We start from the raw sequence: 26,052 nt of genomic DNA on the forward strand, positions 1-26,052 counted from the left end.
ATCTGGAAGGCACGATTCAACCACACAATGATGCTTTGGTAGTTACAGCCTGGATAAATGGTTTCATAGTAAAGAGGGTATTGATAGTTCAGGGGAGTGGTGCCAAGGTGATGTATCCCGACCTGTTCAGGGGGCTTGGCCTAAAGAATGAGGATCTCTCCAAGTATGATATGCCTTTGATGGGGTTTGATGGTCAGATGGTGATCCTAGAAGGACAAATTTCACTTCTCGTGAATATGGAAGGTAAGGAGGTGAGGGTAACATTCATAGTGGTCACTTTGTTTTCTCCATACACGGTGATCCTTGGAAGACCGTGGATTCAACAATAGGGGCAGTACCGTCTACCCTCCATGTGAAGGTCAAATTTTGCACCAAGAAAGGTATTGCTATAGTGAGGGGTAATCAGCAAGTGGCCAGGCAGTGCTTGGGAATCAAGTGGAACGAACCGTCCGAGAAGGTCCCTTTATAGCAATCATAGGAGCCCTGAAAAGGAATGGGGGCTAGCTATGCTGAGGAATTGATTAGAGTAAAGATATTGCCGGATGATGACAGGTATTTTTTGAAGTCCGTATGAAGTGCCCGGGTGGATCCTGAGTTCATAGTTCACAAGCTCAACGTAGACCCGCTATACCTTTCCAAGAAGCACAAGCTGAAGAGATTAGCTAAGGAGCACATTGAAGCTGTCAGGCAAGAGGTTAAGAAGTTAAAGGAAGATAGGGCAATAAAGGAGATATTCTTTTCGGAGTGGCTTGCGAACACCGTAGTGGTAAAAAAGAAGAATGGCAAATGGAAGGTTTATGTTGATTTTACTGACCTGAATTGAGCATGTCCGAAGGATCCATTTCCCATACTGAAGATTGATCAGATGGTAGATGCCACCTATGGGCACTAAAGGATGAGCTTTCTAGATGCTTTTCAGGGTTATCACCAGATTGCCCTAACTGTCAAAGATTAAGAGAAAATGGCATTCATATCTCCTGATTCCAATTACCACTATACCGTGATGCTATTTGGGCTAAAGAATGCTGGAGCCACTTATCAACAAATGATGATGAGAATGTTCCGAGACAAGATTGGACGAATGGTTGAGGTGTACATTGACGATATGGTGGTGAAGAGAAAGTACTTCACAACACAAGTTGCGTCTCAATGCAGACAAGTGTGCTTTCAGAATAGGGGCTGGCAAGTTCCTGGGGTATTTGATCACCAGTCGAGGAATAGAAGTCAACCCTTATCAGATTAAAGTTGTGAAGCTCCTTAAGCCGGTGAGTAATCCGAAGGAAGTCCAAGTACTGACCGGCATGTTAGCTGCCCTTAACCGGTTTATTTCCAAGTTTGCCGATTGTTGCCTTCCATTTTACCAGCTTTTGAAGAAGTGAAAGGGATTCCAATGGAGCGAGGAGTGTGAAAGGGTTTTCTAGGAGTTAAAGGAATATTTGGTGTGAGCACCTATGCTGACAGCTCCAGAACCCGAGGAGGATTTATTCCTGTATCTTTCGGTGTCAGAACATGCCGTGAGCGCCATGCTTCTGAGGGACCGAGGAGTACAACAGCCAGTATACTATATCAGTAAGACCCTAGTTGATGCCAAGACAAGGTATTTGCCCTTGGAGAAGTTGATGTTAGTACTAGTACATGCTACACGAAAGTTACCCCACTACTTTCAAGCTCACACCATTTATGTGTTGACTGAATATCCTTTACAGTCGTTGTTGAAGAGATCTGACTTCACGGGCCGAATAGCTAAATGGGGGACTCGGCCTGGCTCCTTTGATATTTGGTACAGGCCAAGAAGTTCGGTGAAAGGCCAAGTTCTTGCCGATTTTGTCACAGAATTTTCCTCTAGGAAGGAAATGGACGTGATCTGTCAGGTGGACTATCACCCATGGAAGGTATTCATGGACGGCACTAATGGAAATATGAATGTAAGCAACGAAAAATTAACGGATCCACTTCATTAACAATTGATAACATGTGCTATGTAAGTTTCAGAATATAAAAACAAGAAAGTGTACCTTGATGCAGTGAAATTCAAAACCAAAGATTAGAAGCACTTGAGAACACTTTTAATCTTCACTCTAATTCTACTTGATGCCCAAGAAGTGTGGTCTCTTAATCAATTATATGTGTATATTCTAGAGAGAATGAAAGAGTGCCCAACACTCACATACATACCAATTCATGTATCTTGTTGTTGTTACAAAATTTTGTATGTTTCTCTCCTTACAACTGATTATCTAATTGGGCTAGCCTTTTGGGCCTTTCTAGTTGGGCTTTAGTATGTAACTTAAAGTAGGACCAAAAGGGAACAAATAAGACATTAGCTCCAATGGGCCTTGAGCTTTTCTATCAACTCTTAACAAGTTCAAAGTTATCAATAATTATATTTAATACCACTATATAAATATAATTGCACTCTAGGCCTTATTAGTAAATTATATCCCAAGACTTAATTGTACATGCAACTCTTTCATAAAATATTCGTAGTAATATAAAGTCATAAATGTAGACTGCCACTTTGTAAATTTCTACATCTTAATCCTTGAGTACCCATTTTAATCCTTTAAGTTATTCATCATATATTTACGAAATCCAATTTCATAAATATATACTTTAGTAACTATTTACTGAAGTAGTTAGGCCTAACATTCTGAATAACAAACCCATTAAACTTATCTCAAGGGAATATTTTGTATCTCCGTTAAGAAACTATGAATTTCATCTTGAGAATATATGTTCCATCAACTCTAAATGTGGTTGGCCAACATATTAAGGTTTTGACCGTTACTTTAGATCTCACTCCTGATATATCAAAGCAACCTACACTTCATAATCAAGTTCATTATTCTCTCAGCATTAACAATTCATGTAAATATAAATCATGAGATTTATTATTCATTTGACAGTCGTTAAGAGAATAATAAATCTCACAGTGGTCCAATTCAATATGTCTTAACTCTTAAAACATATCAACACGTCAACTAGAAATCTTCACTCCCATGATCAAGACAAATCATTTTAGCTGATACGTTATAGTCTTTGTAGATGAAAGGCCCAATTTCATCACCAATTACGAACTAAAATTCTAAGTTTACAAAGAACCTATGATTTATATCTTCTGTGACTTTTCACATAAATCACATACTATGCATCTCATGGACTATATGATAATGTCCAAATATTCATGTTACCATTATTTTAGATAATAATAAAACAACTTTATCAATCACAATATTAAGTCATACTTAATATCATACATAGCACCATACAATAGGATTTAAGGGCACTAATCCTAACAGGCACTTCCAGTACAGTGGGAGCTGGGGTCGGAATTGTCATCATCACTCTAGAAGGGATCAGATTGGAACATTCCTTCAGGTTGAGTTTTTGGGCTTGCAACAACGAAACTGAGTATGAAGCCTTGTTGGCTGGATTGAGAACCGTTCTGGATATGGGAGCATGGGAAGTTGAGGTTTACTCAGATTCCTGATTGGTGGTTAGTTAGGTACAAGGTAGTTTTAAAGCCCGAGATCCCCGAATGAAGGAGTACTTGTGAGTGGTGAGGTAGGTTATGAGTTGGTTTCTCAAGGCAAAGGTGGTCCAAGTGGCCCAGGGACAGAATTGAAAGCAAGTATCAATGTAACGGTAGGTGTCTCAGTTTTAACAGTGTTCAAGCCATGTTGGATGGACTCAATCATTGACTTTCTGGCTGAGGATAAGTTACCAGATGATGAAAAGGAAGCTAGCAGGATATGACGGGTAGTTGCTTGGTACTGGTTGTGCGACAGTCATGTAGGAGGACGTTCATTGGCACACTAAGCATGACCTAGGGGTTTTGGTGGCCACAGATGCAAAAGGATGCCACCGAATACATATGGAAGTACGAGCAGTGTCAAAAGCATGCCCCGTTGATCTAGCAACCAGTAGGTAGTTCAATTCCCATTTGCAGCCCTTGGCCCTTTGCCTAATGGGGTTGGACATTGTCGGTCCGTTTCCTCGGGCCACGGGCAATCAAAGTTTTGTTTTGGTAGCTGTAGATTACTTCACTAAATGGGCGGAGGTTGAGACATTGGCTAATATCTAGGACGCAGATGTTAAAAAGTTTCTATAGAGAAACATAGTGACAAGATTTAGGGTACCAGATTCCCTCATATCCGACAATAGGTTGCAGTTCGATAGTAGATCCTTTCGTGAGTTTTGTAGTAATCTCGGCATCAAAAACAAATATTCCACCTCAGCCTATCCTCAAAGCAACGGCCAGGCTGAAGCCACTAACACAACAATTGTGAATGGATTAAAGAAAAGATTGGAGGGCACGAATGGTAGGTGGGCCGAGGAGTTGCCCAATGTTTTATGGGCGTACCAAACAACCCTTAGGAGATCCACGGGAGAAACTCCATTTTCCTTAATGTATGGGGCGAAGGTAGTCATATCAGCTGAGATAAACCTATGTAGTGCATGGGTTACGAGATTTACCTTTACCCAGAATGACGAATTAATGGTGAAGCATTTGGATATACTGGAAGAGTGTCGAGAATCAACAACTATACGTCTGGCTGAGTATCAGTAAAAGCTTGCGCGAAGGTACAACCAAGATGTAAAGACAAGGGGATTCGGCGCTAGGGACTTAGTGTTGAGGAAAGCTGTTGGAAATATGCGAGACGCCAATGTGGGGAAGCTAGCCCCAACCTGGGAAGGACCTTATAAAGTTACCACCATTGTGGGTGCAAGGGCGTACTATTTGGTAGATTTGGATGAAAGGCCACTTCTCCGGCCATGGAATGTCCATAATTTGAAGAAATTTTACCATTGATTGTCCATACGCAGGGGTATGGATTGAATGTAATGTTATATGTGCATAATATTAATTGCTACAAAGATGATGTTTATCCATGTAGGTGTATTTGTACTTATAATTCCATCGCTGTTAATTCATTAGCCTCAATCAACAAACATGAGGAGAACTGAGACAATTTATTCCAAGGGCAGAAACCTGTTCTTGGTTCGATCTTCATCACTAGACAGGTGGAAGCCGAATCTCAAAATTTACCCAAGGACAGAAACCTGTTCCCAGTTCGATCTTCATCATCGGACAGATGGAAACCTAATCTCAAATCTTATCTAAGGATAGAAACCTGTTCTCAGGTCGATTTTCATCACCGAATAGGTGGAAACCTAATCTCAAAATTTCCTTAAGAACAGAAACCTATTCCCAGTTTGGTTTTCATCACTACATAGGTAGAAACTGTAACACCTTGATCCAAATTAATAGTTAAACTATGTGTTTAAATAGTGAATTATTATTTTAATCACTTCCTTTCTATAATTAATATAAGAGTATTTGATAAGCATATTATTTTATAATACATTTGAATAAGAATTGTAAAGATTATAAATAATTTAATGACTAATTGTATTATAAATATATACTAAGTATGTGCAAAACTATATTAGGCGGTTTAGTTATGAGATATATATATATATATATATATATAGTTGTTGGTGTTTTAAATATGTATGATGCATGAGATATTATAATTGAAATTTTACCCACCCATGCAACCAATGGAAATTCAACACACATAATGCCAAAGTTTTATGCATGATGACAAACTCCAAAGACCAAGACTTAGCCATGCAATGAACAAACTCCACCTAGTTTCTTCTTTTGACTTTTCTCAAGACAAATGGAACTTCCAAGAAACTCTTCCTCTCATTTTCCTACGGATCCATGCAAAATCAGATTTTTCACCTCAACTTTACTCTCTTTTCTCTTGAGGAAAGAGCTAGGAAGCTCTCTTAAGTCTTCCCTCAAGTCCAAGGGTTCACACACACACCAAAAGAAGGAAAATTCTCTTAACTCTTCTCCCCCTTTCATTCCCACGGGTCCTAAACCAAAAGAAAGAAAATTCTCTCAAGCTCTCTACCTCTAATTCCCCTCAAGAACAAGAAAATTGGTAAGGGCTAGCTACTCTCATCTTAGAATCCATGATTTCTTTAAAGAATTTTTGTAATGGTATTTGTGGTTCGTGAAATTAGGGAATCATGAACTTGTAAGTTTATATATATATATATATATGCTGTTTTAAGAAGATTTGAAATTGTGTTGGTGATTTGTTGAAAGTAGCTTAGGGTTTTTACTAATTAAGGATTGTGTATGATTAAAGAAGTGAGAAAAAGTTAGGATGAGTATTATGGATGTTACTGCTGGGATTTTTGGTTGTATGTCATTTTGCTCTAAATGGTTAAATGACTGTATATAAGTGTTTTATAACATGTTTAAATGAGTGCATAAAAATCCCCATATGAAAATACCATCATTTAATAATTGTTTGTGAATTTACAAGAAAATGTTGCAAAGCTGTCACTGTGATAGATTCTGTGTTTATGCATGATAAATTATGTATTAAATTGTATATAGTGAATTTGGATGCTAGGGTTATTTTCTTGAAATCTAATACACATACGCTTGCTATGGAAGTGGTCTCACAACATTTGGATCAATATAAAAATAATGGTTTAATTTCTAAATTTGCATGAAATTCTGTCAGGACAGATTTGAGTATGTCGTATTATATGATTTTTAGTAAATTATGGTTTTATGATTTGACTACGAAACTTTTATGTTTATACTGGACATACAGGGGAGTAGTTATGTAAAATTTTGTGACAATTGGATGTGTGTGGACAGCCCGTTTGTATTTTACAAATGGGGCATATGCTGCTGGAATAGAACAGTGAACAGTAAGAGACATGCCTAACTTTGAGGATTTAATTCTCAAGTTAGGGTGAATGTTTTGAGCTATAATTTAATATGCTCATCCTTTGGTATGTTAGAATCATATATAAATTTTATGCCTTGGTTTCTCTATAGTTTGGATGCATAGTGTGTTTGGTGATTGTATCATATGCTTTGGGGAACTTTATGTGATGGGAATTAAGAATTTTCTTGAGTTTGAGAGTTAGGTTATGATTGAGGTATAAGTTTATATATTAGGAAGAGTTTGTCCATAATAAGTTTTGGTTTTCATTTAGGTGACAAGAACGAGAACACGAACACTTGAGCTCCTCTTGTACAATCTCTCTCGTCTTCTGTTTTCAGGTAAGGGATTTGAGATATGTTCTTTTGATAAGTATAAAAATTATTTCAAAAAGTATTACGCAGTAAAACCTTTCAACTAAAGAATCTATTGAGGATGGCGGTTCGTCCGCACTCAATTAAAGAATGTATTGAGGATGGCGGTACGTCCGCGCTCAATTAAAGTATGTATTGAGGATGGCGATGCATCCACGCTCAATTAAAGTATAAGTTTACGTTAAATGTCATAATATTTTATGAGAAAAGGTTTATGAATGAAATGATTATTTTATATGATTTTAAAGAGTTAATATAAAGTTTAGTGACTTTCTAAGAAATGAAAAGAAATTAGTCTGAAATATTTTGTAGTATTAATATGATAAGAAAAAGAGAACAATTATTTCTCTATGAAAGATGTGTAAGTTGTTATTATGAATATTATGAAATACTATGTATGAAAAACGTTCTCCTATCTGAATATCCATAAAATATTTGATTTACAAGCATTCTTATCAAAGGCCCATGGAGCTTAAAAACCTTACTGGGCTTCGCAGCTCACCCTTTTGTATTTCAGTGCACAGGTTCTTCCTGGAAGCAGCGAGAGTGTTAGAAGTGGCAAGGATTTTGTGAATTCTCGTTTGTTAGAATGTAGAGTTTTTGTTGTATAGTAGTTTAGCTCTTTTGTTGTATAGGAGGAATCAAGATGTACTTGATCCTTGAGCACAGATGTAATTCAGTATCTTAGTTTATTTCGAACCCCCGTGTATGTCTTTGGGGTTAGGTTTGTAATAAGAGTTCTGTTAGATGTTTAGCTATGTAATATTTACACAGATACCCTAAGTTTCAACCAGGTGGTAATCTTCCAAGTTTAAAGGAAATGAAATCTCAAGGTTTCCACCATTTTTGTATATTATGGTTTTATGTAAGTAAATAAGCAGGAATTCAAGAAATAAATTCTTGATAAGCCCCTTCAGTTTAGGTTGGTTCGTGTTAGTATTAAGGTAAACTTGATATTAACATGCCGGTCATGCTCTAAATCCTGAAGTACAAGTTTGGGTCGTGACAGTTGTGTTATCAGAGCATAGGTTATGATTTTATAAACTTTTAGATAGATGCAAGTGTTTTTAGAAGTTAGAAAGGGGTAGCTCAGGTAGATTAGTAAATGCATATCTCTTCAAAGACATTTGAATTTTTGTTTTGTGAATCTTGTTGTGCTTTATGTTTGTATAATTGCATGACTAATCTACCACACATATTGAGTTTATATTATAATGTTCATGATTATGAATATGTTAATAATGAAGAAAAATGGTATCCTAGCATATATGACGTCGTTTCTTGATAGGATGCAAGCTTCAGATATAAGTAGTGTGTGCAACCAAGTGTTGCAGGAGATTGCCCAAAGGGCAGCTAATATCCATCCTCCAGATGGAGTTAGTCAAGGTTCTACCCAAGAGGCTTTTCTAAAGCAAAGGCCTCCTTCTTTTAGTGGCACTACAAATCCATTAGAAGCAGAAAGTTGGGTTTTTAAGATGGAAAATATTTTCAAATTCCTTGGATGCACTGATTCTCAGAAGGTGGATTATGCTACATACATGTTTGAAGGTCCTGCTGTAATATGGTGGAAGTCAGCAGAGAGACTTCTATTAGAAGGAAGAGGTGATAATGCCCAGATTAATTGGGCGGAATTTGTGAAGAAATTTTATGAGCAATATTTTACAGAACGCTTCAGAGATAAACAAGCTGAAAATTTTGATGAACTTGTTCAAGGGAGTATGGGGATTGCTCAATATGAAGCAAAGTTTACTGAGTTGTCTCGTTTTGCTCCTCATCTTGTCTCTACTGAAGCTTTAAGGGTTAAGAAGTTTCGCAAAGGGCTGAATTTCAAAATCAGAGTACGTTTAACTACTTCCCGGGTGGAGGACTATAAGGAATTGGTTACACTTGCTGAAGCTGTAGAAGGCGACATTCAAGAACGTGCTAAAATGAAAGCAGTGATGGAACAGGATAAAGGCAAGACAATGAAGTTTAACCAGCCCTGGAAAGGAAAATCCTCCCTTAGCTCCTCCAAGAAGAATACCACTAAGTACCTGCCAAGAGATGTAGAAAAATGTGCACAATGTGGGAGGCTTCATCCCGGGGAATGCCGTACTGCCAACCGTACCTGTTTTCATTGTGGGAAACCTGGTCATTTTATTAAGGATTGTCCAAATAATTCTAACAAAGGGAACTCCACTACTGGAAGTGGACAAAAGAGGCCTATGGTCCAGGGAAGAGTTTTTGCCCTCACGGAACAAGATGCACAAGCAGCACCGGATGTGGTATTAGGTACTCTCAATATTTTTCTAAAGCTGCTCATGTTTTATTTGATTCTGGCTCTTCACACTCTTTTATATCCCTGCTTTTGTTGATATGTTACACATAGTCCTGAGTTGTTGGATTGTGAACTATGGGTGTCTACTCCTTCGAGTGTAATATTGTGTGCTCAATGGGTGTATCGAAGTTGTGTTATAAATATTGCTGGTAGGGAGTTAGTTGCAGATTTAATATTGTTAAATATGCATGACTTTGATGTCATTTTGGGTATGGACTGGTTGTCGACTCACCATGTAGTTGTAAAATGGCCCCAGCTGAACTTAGAGAGTTAAAATTGCAATTACAAGATCTGCTTGATAAGGGTTTTATTAGGCCAAGTGTTTAGCCATGGGGTGCACCAGTTCTGTTTGTTAAAAAGAAGGATGGAAGTTTGAGACTTGGTATTGATTATCGGGAATTGAATAAGGTAATAGTGAAGAACAAGTATCCCCTTCCCCGAATAGATGATTTATTTGATCAATTACAAGGAGCATTAATTTTCTCAAAAATTGATTTGCGTTCTAGCTATCATCAATTGAAGGTGAAGAAGGATGATATACTGAAAACTGCCTTTTGAACCCGATATGGTCACTATGAATTTCTTGTAATGCCTTTTGGATTAATAAATGCACTAGCTGCTTTTATGGATTTAAGGAATAGAGTGTTCCAGCCTTACTTAGATCAGTTTGTGGTGATATTCATTGATGATATTCTAATATACTCTAAGAGCCAGGAAGATCATGAGAAGCATTTGCAAATTAAGGGATTAGAGCTTTAGAAAGAAGGGTTTTGGTAAGCTATGATTATTATAAACACAATAAACATGCCCTCTCTCCTTTTAGTACAAGTGAATTAATGAGATACCTTAAGTAAACTATAGTGTGGTAATAATATATTTATACTTTATTGATGAGAGTTCCATTTTGATTTTTGAAATGTAAAACAATGATTATAATGTTTATTTGGAAATTGTTTATCAAACTTTTTAAGGAAGAAAGAAGTTTTTGAGTTATTAAATGTTTTGAAAATTTGTCTATCTTATTTTATGGTAGTCAGCCTTCCTAAAGTTGGTATGGACTGATTTAGTTGAACACCGCTGGCCACGTGTGATCTGCTAAGTCATTTGCCAACTAACCTTATGGGGGGTGACATAAAATGATTATTTTGCCTATTTCTTAGTCGGGTAATTTGTTAACTGCCGTTGAGCTCACGTGTGGTTAAACAAGTTATTGACAACGAAAAATTTTAATATAACATAATATCACTTGTGATGATATTATTTGATGAAGTTGATTTAAAAAAAAAAAAAATGTTGCCAAAGTGAATTTTGATAAGTTTTTGGCTGTTGATAATGTATAACATTATATCTCTTTTTTTTTTTTTTTTTTTTAAGGAGAGGTATATGCTAAATGGATGCTCTCTAAGAAATCTTTGAGTTTGTGGAATAGATCTTATTTGATTGATTCATTCTATTGTACCTCTTGAAATATAATGTGTTTTGCCAAGTCACAAAAATTTTGACAAGTGAATGATTTCTAATATCTGTTTGTCACAATTAAGATATTTTCTTATCAAATCCACTAAGTATTGACATTATAAATTCTGATCAGTGCATTAAAGAATTTCTTAATTGTATTCTTAGATTGAATATATATTATGTGACGTACTCTTAGTGCTTGTCTGGATGTGTATATAGTGCTGCATCTTTTAATTGGGCATAAAAAAAAAATCGTTGAAAGCATGTATCATAACTTAAGGAAAATTTTATAGTGAGATAAAGAGTTGGAATGTATATAAATAACTTGACATGTGATTATATTATGTTTTGTGGTTTTCACCATTTATTATTTCACATTGTTGTAATACAAAGATATTCACAGATATAATTTTCGAGGATGAAATTTTTTTTAAGGAGGGAAGGATGTAACACCCTGGCCCAAATTAATAGTTAAACTATGTGTTTAAATAGTTAATTATTATTTTAATCACTTCCTTTATATAATTAATATAAGAGTATTTGATAAGCATATTATTTTATAATACATTTGAATAAGAATTGTAAAGATTATAAATAATTTCATGACTAATTGTATTATAAATATATACTAAGTATGTGCAAAACTATATTAGGTGGTTTAGTTATGAGATACATATATATATATATATATATATATATAGTTGTTGGTGTTTTCAATATGTATGATGCATGAGATATTATGATTGAAATTCCACCCACACATGCAACCAATGGAAATTCAACACACATAATGCCAAAGTTTTATGCATGATGACCAACTCCAAAGACCAAGACTTAGCCATGCAATGAACAAGCTCCACCTAGTTTCTTCTTTTGACTTTTCTCAAGACAAATGGAACTTCCAAGAAACTCTTCCTCTCATTTTCCTACGGATCCATGCAAAATCAGATTTTTCACCTCAACTTTACTCTCTTTTCTCTTGAGGAAAGAGCTAGGAAGCTCTCTTAAGTCTTCCCTCAAGTCCAAGGGTTCACACACACACCAAAAGAAGGAAAATTCTCTTAACTCTTCTCTCCCTTTCATTCCCACGGGTCCTAAACCAAAAGAAAGAAAATTCTCTCAAGCTCTCTACCTCTAATTCCCATCAAGAACAAGAAAATTGGTAAGGGCTACCTACTCTCATCTTAGAATCCATGATTTCTTTAAAGAATTTTTGTAATGGTATTTGTGGTTTGTGAAATTAGGGAATCATGAACTTGTAAGTTTATATATGTATATATATATATATATGCTGTTTTAAGAAGATTTGAAATTGTGTTGGTGATTTGTTGAAAGTAGCTTAGGGTTTTTACTAATTAAGGATTGTGTATGATTAAAGAAGTGAGAAAAAGTTAGGATGAGTATTATGGATGTTACTGCTGGGATTTTTGGTTGTATGTCATTTTGCTCTAAATGGTTAAATGACTGTATATAAGTGTTTTATAACATGTTTAAATGAGTGCATAAAAATCCCCATATGAAAATACCATCATTTAATAATTGTTTGTGAATTTACAAGAAAATGTTGCAAAGCTGTCACTGTGATAGATTCTGTGTTTATGCATGATAAATTATGTATTAAATTGTATATAGTGAATTTGGATGCTAGGGTTATTTTCTTGAAATCTAATACACATACGCTTGCTATGGAAGTGGTCTCACAACATTTGGATCAATATAAAAATAATGGTTTAATTTCTAAATTTGCATGAAATTCTGTCAGGACAGATTTGAGTATGTCGTATTATATGATTTTTAGTAAATTATGGTTTTATGATTTGACTAAGAAACTTTTATTTTTATACTGGACATACAGGGGAGTAGTTATGTAAAATTTTGTGACAATTGGATGTGTGTGGACAGCCCGTTTGTATTTTACAAATGGGGCATATGCTGCTGGAATAGAACAGTGAACAGTAAGAGACATGCCTAACTTTGAGGATTTAATTCTCAAGTTAGGGTGAATGTTTTGAGCTATAATTTAATATGCTCATCCTTTGGTATGTTAGAATCATATATAAATTTTATGCCTTGGTTTCTCTATAGTTTGGATGCATAGTGTGTTTGGTGATTGTATCATATGCTTTGGGGAGCTTTATGTGATGGGAATTAAGAATTTTCTTGAGTTTGAGAGTTAGGTTGTGATTGAGGTATAAGTTTATATATTAGGAAGAGTTTGTCCATAATAAGTTTTGGTTTTCATTTTGGTGACGAGAACGAGAACACGGACACTTGAGCTCCTCTTGTACAATCTCTCTTGTCTTCTGTTTTTAGTTAAGGGATTTGAGATATGTTCTTTTGATAAGTATAAAAATTATTTCAAAAAGTATTACGCAGTAAAACCTTTCAACTAAAGAATCTATTGAGGATGGCGGTTCGTCCGCACTCAATTAAAGAATGTATTGAGGATGGCGGTTCGTCCGCGCTCAATTAAAGTATGTATTGAGGATGGCGGTGCGTCCGCGCTCAATTAAAGTATAAGTTTATGTTAAATGTCATAATATTTTATGAGAAAAGGTTTATGAATGAAATGATTATTTTATATGATTTTAAAGAGTTAATATAAAGTTTAGTGACTTTCTAAGAAATGAAAAGAAATTAGTCTAAAATATTTTGTAGTATTAATATGATAAGAAAAAGAGAACAATTATTTCTCTATGAAAAATGTGTAAGTTGTTATTATGAATATTATGAAATACTATGTATGAAAAACGTTCTCCTATCTGAATATCCATAAAATATTTGATTTACAAGCATTCTTATCAAAGGCCCATGGAGCTTAAAAACCTTACTGGGCTTCGCAGCTCACCCTTTTATATTTCAGTGCACAGGTTCTTCCTGGAAGCAACGAGAGTGTTAGAGGTGGCAAGGATTTCGTGAATTCTCGTTTGTTAGAATGTAGAGTTTTTGTTGTATAGTAGTTTAGCTCTTTTGTTGTATAGGAGGAATCAAGATGTACTTGATCCTTGAGCACAGATGTAATTCAGTATCTTAGTTTGTTTTGAACCCCCGTGTATGTCTTTGGGGTTAGATTTGTAATAAGAGTTCTGTTAGATGTTTAGCTATGTAATATTTACACAAATACCCTAAGTTTCAACCAGGTGGTAATCTTCCAAGTTTAAAGGAAATAAAATCTCAGGGTTTCCACCATTTTTGTATATTATGGTTTTATGTAAGAAAATAAGCAGGAATTCAAGAAACAAATTCTTGATAAGCCCCTTCAGTTTAGGTTGGTTCGTGTTAGTATTAAGCTAAACTTGATATTAACATGCCGGTCATGCTCTAAATCCTGAAGTACAGGTTTGGGTCGTGATAGAAACCTAATCTCGAAATTTGCTTAAGGACGAAGACTGATTCCCGAGTCGATCTTAATCACTGAACGAAAGGAAACCTTACACTGAGTTATACCAAGAATAGAAACTAGTTTCTCGGCTCTATTCTAATCACTAAGCACATGGAGATTATGTCAAATTATTCAGGAGACTAAAACCGATCTCTCGGTTTCAATCCAAATCACGGGGAAGGTAATTACCCTACACTAAATTTTCCTAGATAAGTCAACGTATGTCAAATTTAGTTCTTATTACCGAGGAGCCAATTCTTTCTTGATATAGGAAATCTCTTCTAGACTAGTCCTTGTCACTATACATGCATAGATATAATCTATCCTTTTGAAGACAAACAAGAAAACAGTCTCAATAATCATTTAGAGGCAAACCATGATTAGACTGCCTGGTCATTAGGAATATATATATATATATAAATGGAAAGAAGCAAGCAGAGCATGACAGAAGGAATAACTCAGTAGCTAACATTCATAAATATGATTAAACCAAATGTTTGTTCACCATGTCTAGATGACTGATAAAAACAAAGAAATGCAAATAGAAATAAAAACCAAATCATTTTTTTGTCACCACAAACTGATGATTGTAGGCAAACCAAACAAATAAAAGTAAAAATTAAACACGAACGGAAAATAAAAACAAGCTAAAAACATAAGTATGAGACTGAAGGATCGGTGGGCGAGAGATGGACTGCATCATCAGCTTGCCAGTCGGAGACGTGCTCGGTTGGATCAGCGGGTGGTTGTTGGACTTGTGCATCTTCGGCAACATTAAGGTTGCTAGTGACCTCGAGATCGATAGTCTCTATATGGGTGTCAATCGCTCGCACCAGCTCCCTAATGCTGGGGGTATCTTCCTCGTCAGCAGCACCAGCTTGACTCTGAACGCGAGGAGTTGGAGCCAGGTATAGGATTTGTTCTGGGTTCCTTAGTGGGGAATCTTCGGCCACTCCCATTATTTGAATGTCTGCTAGCCACCCCTCCCCGAACCCATGAAACAGGGCTTGGTGGACAATAGGCTCCACAGAGTTCTCAGCATCCATGAAGCCTTTGTTGTACCACTTCTCCTCATAGGCTTTAAAGGCCGCCTTTAGGTCAGCTATTTCGTCAGCTTGGGCCAAGTTTAGGCTTTCTGCCTTCGCCAATTTAAGCTCTACACCCCCCAGCTTGGCTTTCATCTCAGCCAGTTCCTTCTCGGCCACCAACTGAGCTTTCTCAGATGACTAAGCCTTCTTTTTGGCAGTTTCAGCAGCTTTGCCCCTCTTCTTTGCCGTGGCAGTGGCAACGTCCTTTAGGGCCTTTTCCCGTTCGACATCCTCAACGAGCTCTTTTAGCCTCTCGTCGAGAATGTGGGTCAGCTACGCAGCCTGATAATGCAGTAGTGATTAGTATGAAGGTGAAAGGAATACGCACGTATCAATATAAATGTGAAAGTGAGAGATAGAAAATTACTCCTATGGTGTGCCATTGTAACCACCTAGCCAGAGATTCCTCTGTCCCATCCGAGAAAAACGGAACATCCTTAGGCAGTAGGAGGCCGTGCACCAAGCTCTGGGCCACTCGCCCCTTTGACCTTAGGCCTCTGGGCCCATCGTCGAACTTAAAGGTGGGCTGCCAATTGACCTCGAGCCGAGATGAAGATGCCATGTCAGTTCCAACCTGGGCAGTTGATCGGGAATCACTCGCTAGCTCCTGGATTGTTATCTTGCCCGATACCCGGGGAGGGGTCTTTAAAGAAGCATCACTTGGGACCTTGGGTAGTTGATCGCTAATGCGTTGCTTCTTTTTGGGATGGCTGGTGGCAAGAGGAGGAGTATGGTCCTTGCCTTGAGGCTGTTGAGGCTGAGTTGTAGGATGAGTGTCGAGCAGGAACTGGTCAACGGTCATTTTTCACCTGGTCACCATCTTTGCGTCTTAATCGGCCTTAGCTGCTTCTGGCTTGGCTGTTCAGGCTTGAGCTTCAGGCTATTTGACAGGAACGTGGACCTTATGGCTTTGAGACACATGTTCAGCCGATTTGTCTCTCATCGATGTAAGACCCTCTGCTGTAGTATATCGGGGCCGAGGTCTTGAGCTTCACCAACCATCAAGAAGGGTGGAAGAAAATTGGTGTGCCAAACGTCGATGTACGGTAGAAGTGGGCTGTCCACCAGCAAAGCTTGGCTAAATGACTGCCAGGTAGAGTACACGAGGTCGCAGCCAAGTATTAGGTGGAATGCTCGGAGCTGTTTGTCCGTGTGCACAAAGATCTCTAACCTAAGTACAAAATTGAGATCCCTTACGTGCACAACTCTAAGATCCAGTTTAAATCTTCTTCCTTCTGTAAAAAATCATTAAAAAGACTAATTAGTACGTACATGAGTAAACCAAACAAAACTGTCGAATTTAAAACAAGTAAAAGCATTCGGTGCCAACCAACATCACATGGTGAAAGTGGGCAGGGGAGCCCATTGGTAAGCCAATTGCCACTCAACCTGACGAATTCTCCCGCTGAGTTTTTGTTGGAATCGGGAAGACATGATATAAGCTGTACCTGCATGCCCTAGTCTAATACTATATATAATAGCAGAAGCCTTTAAGGAAAAAAGGCTATCTAAAATTCAGACACGTTTAACTTTAAAAAGCGGTACATTACATTGTTTGGTAACACTCTAATACCGTTTAAAAGTGATAAATTATATTTTTTCAATTCAGAGCCCTCTCAGTATAAAAGAAAACTAACTGCTTAAGACAAAAAAAGAAAAAAGAAAAAAAAGATTGCTACATGGAGAAAGGAGAAAGACTGATCCGCTTGGGAGTTTATAAAGGAATGGAATGGAATGATCATTAAAGGAATGGAATGGAATAGAATGTAATGGAATGGATTTACTAGGGAAAGGAATGGAATGGAATGAAATTTAAAAATTTTGTTTGGATGTTATAAAATAAAGGAATGGAAAGGAATGGAATGGAATGGAAAGTAAGTAATACTGTTTGGAAGTGACATTGGAAGGAATGGAATGGAATCATTTTATAATAACATTACTATTATACCCCTCATTTTAAAGAACATAAAAAATAATCAATGACAACTTATAATTGCTTTGAAATATTTAGTATTTAGTGGATAATGTGAAACTAGTTAGCCACAATTGGGTCTATGTTAGATTATTGAATTACAATATAGATTTTCAAGGTGAATAGATTGCATCATGCTAAGACCAGAGGTGATAGAACTATTAACATATCAATTTCTTGATATAAAACTAAAATAATTCTAGTTTAAGGAAAAAAGAAAATTTATTGTAGCTAAAAAACAAGTTATATATATTTCTATGTTGTAAAGCAATTCACGCATCACATATTTATTCTCAACAAAATAAATAGTCTAAAAATGCAAACAATATCTTTAAAAAAAAAAAAAAAAAACTCCGGTAATGAGTTTGCCAAAACAAAACAAAACAACATAATCCATTCCAAAACTAAGGATGGTAAAAAAATCCCTCACTTTTTTTAATTTTTAGGCCTAGACATTAGTGTCAATAAGACACATTTGCGCTCATGATCTGGGCAACCAAAGAACATCTCCTTATATGTTGGATTTTCCATCAAAAATATGTAGGCCTCAGTCTTTGATATTGGATCTAAGTCCAATACGCCCAAAGCTGTGTGAACTTCTGCTCCATATGACTTTGAAAAACACTTTGCCATAACCTCAGTCGCCCTATCAATTGCCTTTGATACATTATCGAATGACTGGGAAATTACATTCCCGAGTTCATCATCTTCTGCCAGTCGTCTTTTCTTGCTTTTAGAAGACATTGCATCCTGTGATGACACTCGAGAACGTGCAACATTAATTTCTGGTGACCTCTGATCATCTTCCACTTCAAAGTTCTCCAAAGAAACTTCATTTTGAGATATCAAATTATCAATCTCATCAATAGTGGTCGATGCAGCATACCTAGCACGTTTCTCCTTTGCAGTTTAGCATGATCACCTTTTGCTCTATCTTTAGCCCAAAGTTGTGCCATCTTAGAGTAGTTGGGTATAGGTGTTGTCATCCACTTCTTGGCTGCAGGTTTAGACTGTTACAAACCAAGACAAATGGTTAAACAACAGATATAATTATGTAATACAAAATTAAACTAAAAAAAAATGGTAATTTACCGCTATGAGTGGCTCCCAAACTTCTGGTTCAGCTGTCCACATATTTAAAGAATCATTCCATCCAAAACCACTCAATCCATCTTTAAATATGTCATAGCATTCATGAAAATTCTTCTTCAGTGTTTTCTGTCGATTTTTCACCTTATCCTTGTTAATCTCCATGTTAAATTTTTCAACCAACTCTTTCACTATGTCATCATATGCTTAGAGGTAAAAGTTCCATTAACTCTACCACCTATGATCACCTGATGTAAAAAAGCATCCACTAAAGCATCATCCATAACACTACTCCATTGTACTTCTTTGCTTGGATCTCCACCATTCTTCTTTGATATCTTACCCATGCTATAATTAATAGAACAAAAAACACATATAAAATATTGTGTAAATATTAATATTAATTATCAAAAAATAGAGAGCAATATCAAAATGAAAAGAGAAATTTGCATAACATTTAGGTCTAAGTAATTGAAACATAGCATAGTCTTAAACGACATGACAACAATAAACCTAAAATCTATCACATTTGGACATAATTTTGCCACATGGCTGATGCTATAGAATCTCTTATAATATATCCTTGCCTAGCATCCTCATCATCTTCTCTTGGAGTAGGGGCCACACGTTCACGATGAGAATGCAAAACCTCTTCATCAACTTCAGCAATAATACTTTCATCAGGATCGACACCCATTAAATAATTGTGAAGTATGCAACATGCTAAAATGATTTCATTTTGTGTGTCAACACAATAATTAGGCTCTGTAGTACTTGCTATGATAGGAAATCTCTTTTTAAGTACACCAAATGCTCTTTCAATAGCAGTGCGCAATGACGCATGTCGCAAATTAAACAATTCTTTAGCATTTTCAGGGGGACGAACAGAGTACTCTTTTAAATGATAACGCACTCCCCTATAAGGTGCAATCAGGCGACTTCTATTCATGTATCCCGCATCAACAAGATAATATTTACCTAATCAACAATAACAACCATTAATTATATACTACAAATTTTTTAATTATAAAGAATACACCCTAATACGTATTTGAATTAAATTTACCTTGTGGAATTTTCAAGTTATCGTTTCTAGTTAAAGCACTCTTTATTATTCTTGAATCTGAAGCAGTTCCTTCCCAACCCGGTAATACATATGTGAATTTTAAATCAAATGAGCATGCCGCCAACACATTTTGTGTTGTGTAACCTTTCCTACCCCGATATCTTGGTGCATCCTCATTAGACACTTTGACACGAACATGTGTTCCATCAAGTGCCCCAATACAATCCTGAGATTAACATTATCTCTCAAAAACATTTACCTTAAAATATATTTGTACTAAACTACTATCAAATATAAGTTATATGCATGATACATTTACCTTAAAATATGGGTTGAACCTACTACTTTGTAGTATTTCAAGTGGCACTTGGGTTCCGTCAGGTTGTCGAAGGAATTGATCCTCTAACATAATTATTGATCTTAACACCTTATGAAAATGGCGACTAATGGTCTCACGGGAACGACAAAAAAGAAGGACATTGTACGATGCGTTTGATTATGTGCTAGCATGTGAAGAAACTTGCCAACTTGCTCTTCAACCGTGGCACGCTGTGTGTCTTGAAGATCACCATCTCTCCGTAAAATGTCACACAAACCTTGAAAAGCTTGTGGACCCATGCGTATAACATCATAGCATTTTTCACTATTCCTAAGTCGAGACATTATTTCATCACGAACTTTCTGTCTTTCTATGGTTGACTGTGTAGGAATGTGGGGAACACGCCTTCTTTTTAGTCGTTGCCTTTGATGGATAATGTAACACAAATAACGGCATGCAGCATGAACCAAGGCTAGTTTTCGCATAAAGTCCGAAAAAATTATGGTCTAAGTACCTCATCATTCAAATCCATCTATGTACAAAAAATAGTTATGTTATCAGTCCAACTTAAAAAATTATGGGCACATGTTCTAAAAAAATAGTTACGTTATTAGTCTAACTAATTATAAGTTTAGATTTAGCTGGAGCTGCCTCTAACCGAGTCAGGGTTCAAAGTCAAAAAAGGATGTAAAGTATACGCTTAATTAAATGGAGGGCTCTAAGAGAAAGTTGCTAGTTTCATACCTAACTAATATTATTTTTTATAACAAATTGAGAAACTCTAATTAAATAATTATTACACCACATATAGGACTTCTTGTGCCTTTTGTTGAATTCATATTATATTTTCTCAATTATGAGTTAGGATTTTAGTTCAATGGGGCAAGGTTACAAGATAATAAATAAATAAATAAANATGTTTGTTTCTACCTTTAAATTTTTCTTTCTACATACAAAAATCGTGACATGTGTTCTGGGATATTATTTAAATATTCAGAAATCTATGTCCCATTCAATGTTCATATAAACGAAAATGAAAGGATGAATGCCCAATGAGTATTATCTCCCCTTTTTCTTTCTTTTAGTTTAGCCTTTTCATCATCCCTATCAATTGTTACTGCTGTTCTAACACTCCTTCAAATTCCGTTGCAACCCTCCAGTTATGGGTTCTTTATATATATATATATATATATTTTTTTTTTTTCATATTATTTTTGGTACTTTATTACGTTTGTTTGCCTGACTCATTCTCTATAAGACCACCATATTTCTAAAGCATTGAAACTAATATTAATGGCAGCTTGAGGCAAAGAGCTTTTGGGATTAGAGGATGACTTCATTAGTTTGAGATACTAAAACTTATGTTTGATGACCCACTTCAGGTGTTGGATGGCAGTGTGTTATGCACACCAGGGAGAAAACAACTTCGATCTTGGGTACAATCACTTTCTCTTTGCATCTACTTAACTAATTAGATAGAGCAATTATGAAAATCACCATTTCCTCTTATTCCATTGTCTAATTTCTGCTGTGCATTTAATTCTTGGTATTTATTTTTTGAATAATCCTTAATAGGTTGCTGCTGTGTCACTCTAAAATGTGAAACAATGTAGGCACAATTTGATGGCATGGCCACCAAGTGATGCCTTGGGCCATGCAATATCTAATATTATCCTTTTTGTAATTTGCTCTTTCCTCTATAATAGTGAATTGAAAAATTACATGAGTTCTGCCTTTGTCTTCTTTGGTTCCCCCATCTTCTCAGTTGGCAAAAGATAATGGTTTTGCATTTATTAGAATATTACATCTACACTTTTAAATTTAGCTTTCTACTATTCACCTAGCATTTGGATGTCATACGTATTTCTTAATTTTCTCGATGTCATTGCAGTGAAGTAATTATTGCTCCTCTTTTCTCCTCTAATATAGGTGCTCCTATAACTCTTTTTGGACTAAATTTCTACACAAATCTGCCAATTAGGTATGTCAAGACTTCATTTGCATGTTCTTCCTTTTTGGTCTAAATTTTTATAACTATTACTTGAACCATGTATGAGATAGAAAATGTTTTGCTCAATTGTGGAGCTTGGGTGATTTAGATATTTTCAAAAAGGAAATTGAAAGGCTTGAGTTGTTTTTTATGAAGCTAACAGACAATCCAAATACCATCTAGAGTCACAAAACTAACAAACTAGATAACACTGACCTTCAAACATCTTTATGTTCTTTTAGTATCAACTTAAGAATAAAAAAATCTGATGACAGGCCTAGGAAATAAAATTATGAGAATAAGCCAAAAAAAAAAAAAAAAAAAAAAACCACAATAGGCTGTGTAGGCAGCACCCTTCCCTACACCAGAAGGAGCTCAATAATAAACTTTTCAATTGTACTCCACCTTAATTTTGACAATTTAACCTTCCATTATTGTATTGATAATTGCAATTGGGCTAGCCAATTTTTGATCAGTAATATAATTTATGTGAATTGTTGCATTGTAGATCTAGAAGGTATCACAAATGCCTAAAAGTCGCTTGGTATGGGATAAAAAGAAAGCTCATGGTGTTCAGTAAAAAAGGAAACATTATTCCGAATTTTTTTTTTTTTTTAACTTATTTGGTTTATGACATTGTCTATTACAATTTTATGTGGTTTATTACATTGTCAAGAACTATTTTATATGTTTTATGATATTTGAATATTGAAAAGGTAATTTGTATAATCAGTATATTCAGATCAGTTTATTAGAATTTATGACTTCTGTTAATGGATTTTTCACATGACCTATGAGCAAGGTTTCAGTAAGTTCGCTAATGAGTTTGTGTAATATTTGATAGTGTGCATCCTCTATTACTGGGTTTGGTGTACTAAACTTTGGCTGAAACAAAAAGACTCAGGCTATGCAACACAATAGAGGTTCACTATTATATGCTTGAAAAGAATTGGCGATTATTGAATTTGTTTCCCATAAAAAAACCTTGGAAAGGCTTTTCTGTTTGGTATATGAGCATTATTTGGGGATCGCTAGATTTGTTGGATATCGGTAATCATTGATTGGAAGTGCTAACTGTGGGGATGTGTACAGCCTTGGAATTTTCCAAGCATTTGTCAATATGAGACCAAGAGGTAGAGTATGAAGATAGCTCCATCATTCAAGAACTTAATATGCTTTAAGATTGAAAAACTTCTGCACGATCTGCTAACTCTTTGTCATGCTTTTAGGTGCATTGCATTCTTTTGAGGTGACACAGCTTACTCAACTCATGTACTTGGTAAGATATTTTGGAATGTATTTCAGATTCAATAGTTACTAATGTACAAGTTTTATAAGTTCTCAATAAATACCACTATTGTTTTGTTAAAAAAAAAAAAAAATTTGTGAAGGCCTTTTTTTTTTTTAATTATCAACTATCAAAATATATTTAGGGGAGAAGGTGGAAGCAAATGGGACTGGTAAGAAGGAGGCCAAGGTGAACTGAGGTGAAAGGTATTGAATTTTTGGGTAGTTTGGGAAGTTGGTACTGCTATTGGGTTTTTATTTTTTATTTTTTATTTTTTTTTATAAATGTTGTTGCGTTTGTTTATGTGAGGAATAATGATTAATGGGTATTTGTTTAATTATACATTGAACTAAATTTACAATGATGGGCATGGATGTCTAATGTTATCTGCAACTTTTTTGTGTCAATTGTATTGGATTTAGTTGCCAAGGTTAGATCTTTTTGGGTCCTGTTTATTATGGTTGTTTTAGTGAGGAATAATGGTTAATTATTCATTGAACTTAATTCACAATGATCTATATTACTAGACATTGAGTACATTTTTGTTGTGAATTGATGTGGACTTGCCGACTGGTAATGCATGGCATCATAATTCAGCTTCCAAATTGATTTGTAACAAAATTGCAATAGAACTTATAATACCTAGAGCAATTTTCATGTGAATTAGAATTATAGGAGAGCACACATTATATGAGTTTGTAATGATACTATTAATACTGAATAAAGATGAGTCCAAAGGGACTTATCTTTATAAAGGTTGCCTTTTAATATATTTTCTTGATGGTCTATATATTATCTAAATTATAGACCTATTATCTTGCCATTATGTAATTATTGTGTTCATTTTTTGTGTTACGTTTCATCAAACTCCTGACAAATTCGGTTCTATATCTGTTTCTTACAGTGATATTTTGAATTCGCTTAATTTTCAGGTGGCTTATTAGAAATAGGCCCCCAAAGATTAAGAAAAATGTCCTATCAAATTATCATTTACAACAAACCCCTGATGAATATCCTCCTCAATGTACTGACTCGACTTTGAATATTAGTCTCAAATGTTTAGACAACGATGTTATACCAATTCATTGGATATATTTGCACTATTTTCTAAATGATTTCCACTGTAATAAATTGTTATTATTTGTTTCCCCTTATTTCCAAGTAAGTTATGATGTCTGTCAGTTGATAACAAGTACACCAAGTTTAGATTTTTATGTCAATCTTCTTGCTCAAAACTTTGAAGATATTGGATGGTTTTGAAGATATTGCATTTTTGCATGCAAAATAGAGAAGCATTCTAGATAATTCCCTTCATTCAAACTTATTTGAATGCAATGAAAGTAATAAAAGTGGTGGTTGCTCATTTCATATGTTCCTCCAAGTGGTCTATAGGAGAATGGAAGTACATACGTGATGTGATTTGAAGAGAGTAATGTTTAAAATTTTTAGCAGATATTGGATACTGTATGCTTAAATATACTAAATTATGAGAACTAAGTTTATGTTGGATGCAAAGATCATTAATATGTAAAATGATCATGCGCATTGCGCGGGTTAAACACTAGTTTTTAAATAGTAATCGGACTTGATATTGCTACACAAACTATACATAAAATTGATGTCGTGATGGTTTAGTTGCAGCCCAAATATTTGGTTTAGTCTACTGACACAACTCACCACTCGATAAAAATTGGGGGGGAGTTGGTCAGGACACAGGCCATAAAACCTAAGGGTACCTATAATGAGAGGGTCCACGGGAAACCTAACCCCAGTCTCTAGAATAGCCATCAAAGGGAAAAAGGCTACGTTTGAACCAGCACGCCTCTGGAGGTTGATATCACCTTGGTGACAATACGTGATATCAACATCCTCAGGAATGCCATAGGTCGCTCTAAAATCAGCCAAAGGCGCTCCAGGAGCAAGGAGGTAAGAATAACCCATTCTTAAACTCTAAGAGTGAAGGAAAATTGAAAGGAGAGGGAAGAGTAAAGAGGACTTACTGTAGGCTCTAGGAAATGATGACTGGGCTGGAGAGTTTACGCACAAGAAAACTACGCTTAAGAAATGTGCTCGGCAGAGAGAAAATTGAAGAAGAAAGGATGTAAAAAGTGGTGTGGGAAGTCAAGAGAAGCTATTTATAGGGATAAAAGCATTTAATGAAGGAGGAGGCGAGAAAAAATCTTCTAATACCTTTCGGTAACCACCACACGCTTGGGCTCGGTTCATGAACTGTCAGGCCATAATTACTAACGAATGTGACAGCTTGGCACATCGCTTCTTTTAAGAAGGCATTGATAGTCATCCTACTCGGTTAATAGTCGACGATCAGGCTTCTCAGGGAATCACCAGTGTTGTTCAAATTATCCTTGATTCGTTCCTAGTAGCCTAGCACTAATCAAGGGGGGGCTATTGTACAGGGCAAGACCCTGGGCCCATTGGACCTTGGACCCTAGCCTTGTGGTAAAGTACAAGATAGGGCCCCAGGCCCGTTGTGCCATGGGCCCTAGCCTTGAAATACGACACCTGACCCACATTGGATTAATGGCCTCAGTCCGAACACACCTCGAAGCCCAGTTCCAGCCACAAAACAGTATTGGGCCTACTATGTTTTGAACGGCAAAAATAAGCCCTACCTTAGAGTAATATTGCTCAGGGATTCAAGGTCCCAGTGGCTCGGTATTGCCTCAGGGAGTGTCATTGCCAAACGACCTTTTGGTGGTAAGAACCAGTTCCGGTGCCATTACCATCGTTCCCAACGGAACATCCACTAAGGCCACTTAGAAACGTTGGAATTGGAACCCATTCCCACTAATGGTCAGGAATAATCATAACACCTCCACTTATCTAAGACTATAAATAGGTGGATTAAGGGAGAAGTAGGGTTGGCAATTCTGGGGAGAACACTGAGAAAAAAGAGCGGTCACACCAAGAGAGAAAGGGAGCGACTC

The 26,052-nt window shown here is 36.0% G+C and overlaps 3 protein-coding genes and 1 long non-coding RNA gene across 13 annotated transcripts; 2 read left to right on the forward strand and 2 right to left on the reverse strand.

Moving 5' to 3' along the window:
* Nucleotides 1-4,640: 4,640 nt before the first annotated feature.
* On the forward strand, nucleotides 4,641-14,107 carry LOC112021204 (uncharacterized). Of its 9 annotated transcripts, XM_065778147.1 has the most exons (5): nucleotides 4,641-4,829; nucleotides 4,940-5,957; nucleotides 7,036-7,102; nucleotides 8,424-9,406; nucleotides 13,774-14,107. In XM_065778147.1, the coding sequence occupies exons 4-5, from the start codon at nucleotides 8,425-8,427 to the stop codon at nucleotides 13,827-13,829; spliced, it is 1,038 nt and encodes a 345-aa protein (XP_065634219.1). In that variant the 5' UTR covers nucleotides 4,641-4,829; nucleotides 4,940-5,957; nucleotides 7,036-7,102; nucleotide 8,424; the 3' UTR covers nucleotides 13,830-14,107. The 9 variants fall into 9 exon arrangements, 2 of the variants coding, with proteins under 2 accessions (XP_065634219.1, XP_065634220.1); XR_010630720.1 differs by lacking the exon at nucleotides 8,424-9,406; XR_010630719.1 differs by lacking the exons at nucleotides 8,424-9,406; nucleotides 13,774-14,107 and adding an exon at nucleotides 7,633-7,986.
* A 3,680-nt stretch (nucleotides 14,108-17,787) lies between these two features.
* On the reverse strand, nucleotides 17,788-18,606 carry LOC136069510 (uncharacterized). The gene is made up of 3 exons (XM_065778128.1): nucleotides 18,445-18,606; nucleotides 18,239-18,362; nucleotides 17,788-18,182 (listed from the first exon to the last, which is right to left on the reverse strand). The coding sequence occupies exons 1-3, from the start codon at nucleotides 18,604-18,606 to the stop codon at nucleotides 17,788-17,790; spliced, it is 681 nt and encodes a 226-aa protein (XP_065634200.1).
* A 358-nt stretch (nucleotides 18,607-18,964) lies between these two features.
* LOC136069511 (uncharacterized) lies at nucleotides 18,965-20,125 on the reverse strand. Its single transcript, XM_065778129.1, has 3 exons — nucleotides 20,036-20,125; nucleotides 19,508-19,733; nucleotides 18,965-19,419 (listed from the first exon to the last, which is right to left on the reverse strand). The coding sequence occupies exons 1-3, from the start codon at nucleotides 20,123-20,125 to the stop codon at nucleotides 18,965-18,967; spliced, it is 771 nt and encodes a 256-aa protein (XP_065634201.1).
* A 1,077-nt stretch (nucleotides 20,126-21,202) lies between these two features.
* LOC136069501 (uncharacterized) lies at nucleotides 21,203-24,252 on the forward strand. Of its 2 annotated transcripts, XR_010630705.1 has the most exons (6): nucleotides 21,203-21,262; nucleotides 21,756-21,807; nucleotides 22,661-22,949; nucleotides 23,046-23,095; nucleotides 23,250-23,310; nucleotides 24,037-24,252. It is a non-coding gene; the product is annotated as an uncharacterized LOC136069501 (long non-coding RNA). The 2 variants fall into 2 exon arrangements; XR_010630704.1 differs by lacking the exon at nucleotides 24,037-24,252 and having other exon boundaries at nucleotides 23,250-23,615.
* The last annotated feature ends 1,800 nt before the right edge of the window (nucleotides 24,253-26,052 follow it).

The sequence above is a fragment of the Quercus suber genome, unplaced genomic scaffold, assembly GCF_002906115.3.
Source record: "Quercus suber isolate HL8 unplaced genomic scaffold, Cork oak 2.0 scaffold_174, whole genome shotgun sequence".
Classification (NCBI taxonomy): domain Eukaryota; kingdom Viridiplantae; phylum Streptophyta; class Magnoliopsida; order Fagales; family Fagaceae; genus Quercus; species Quercus suber.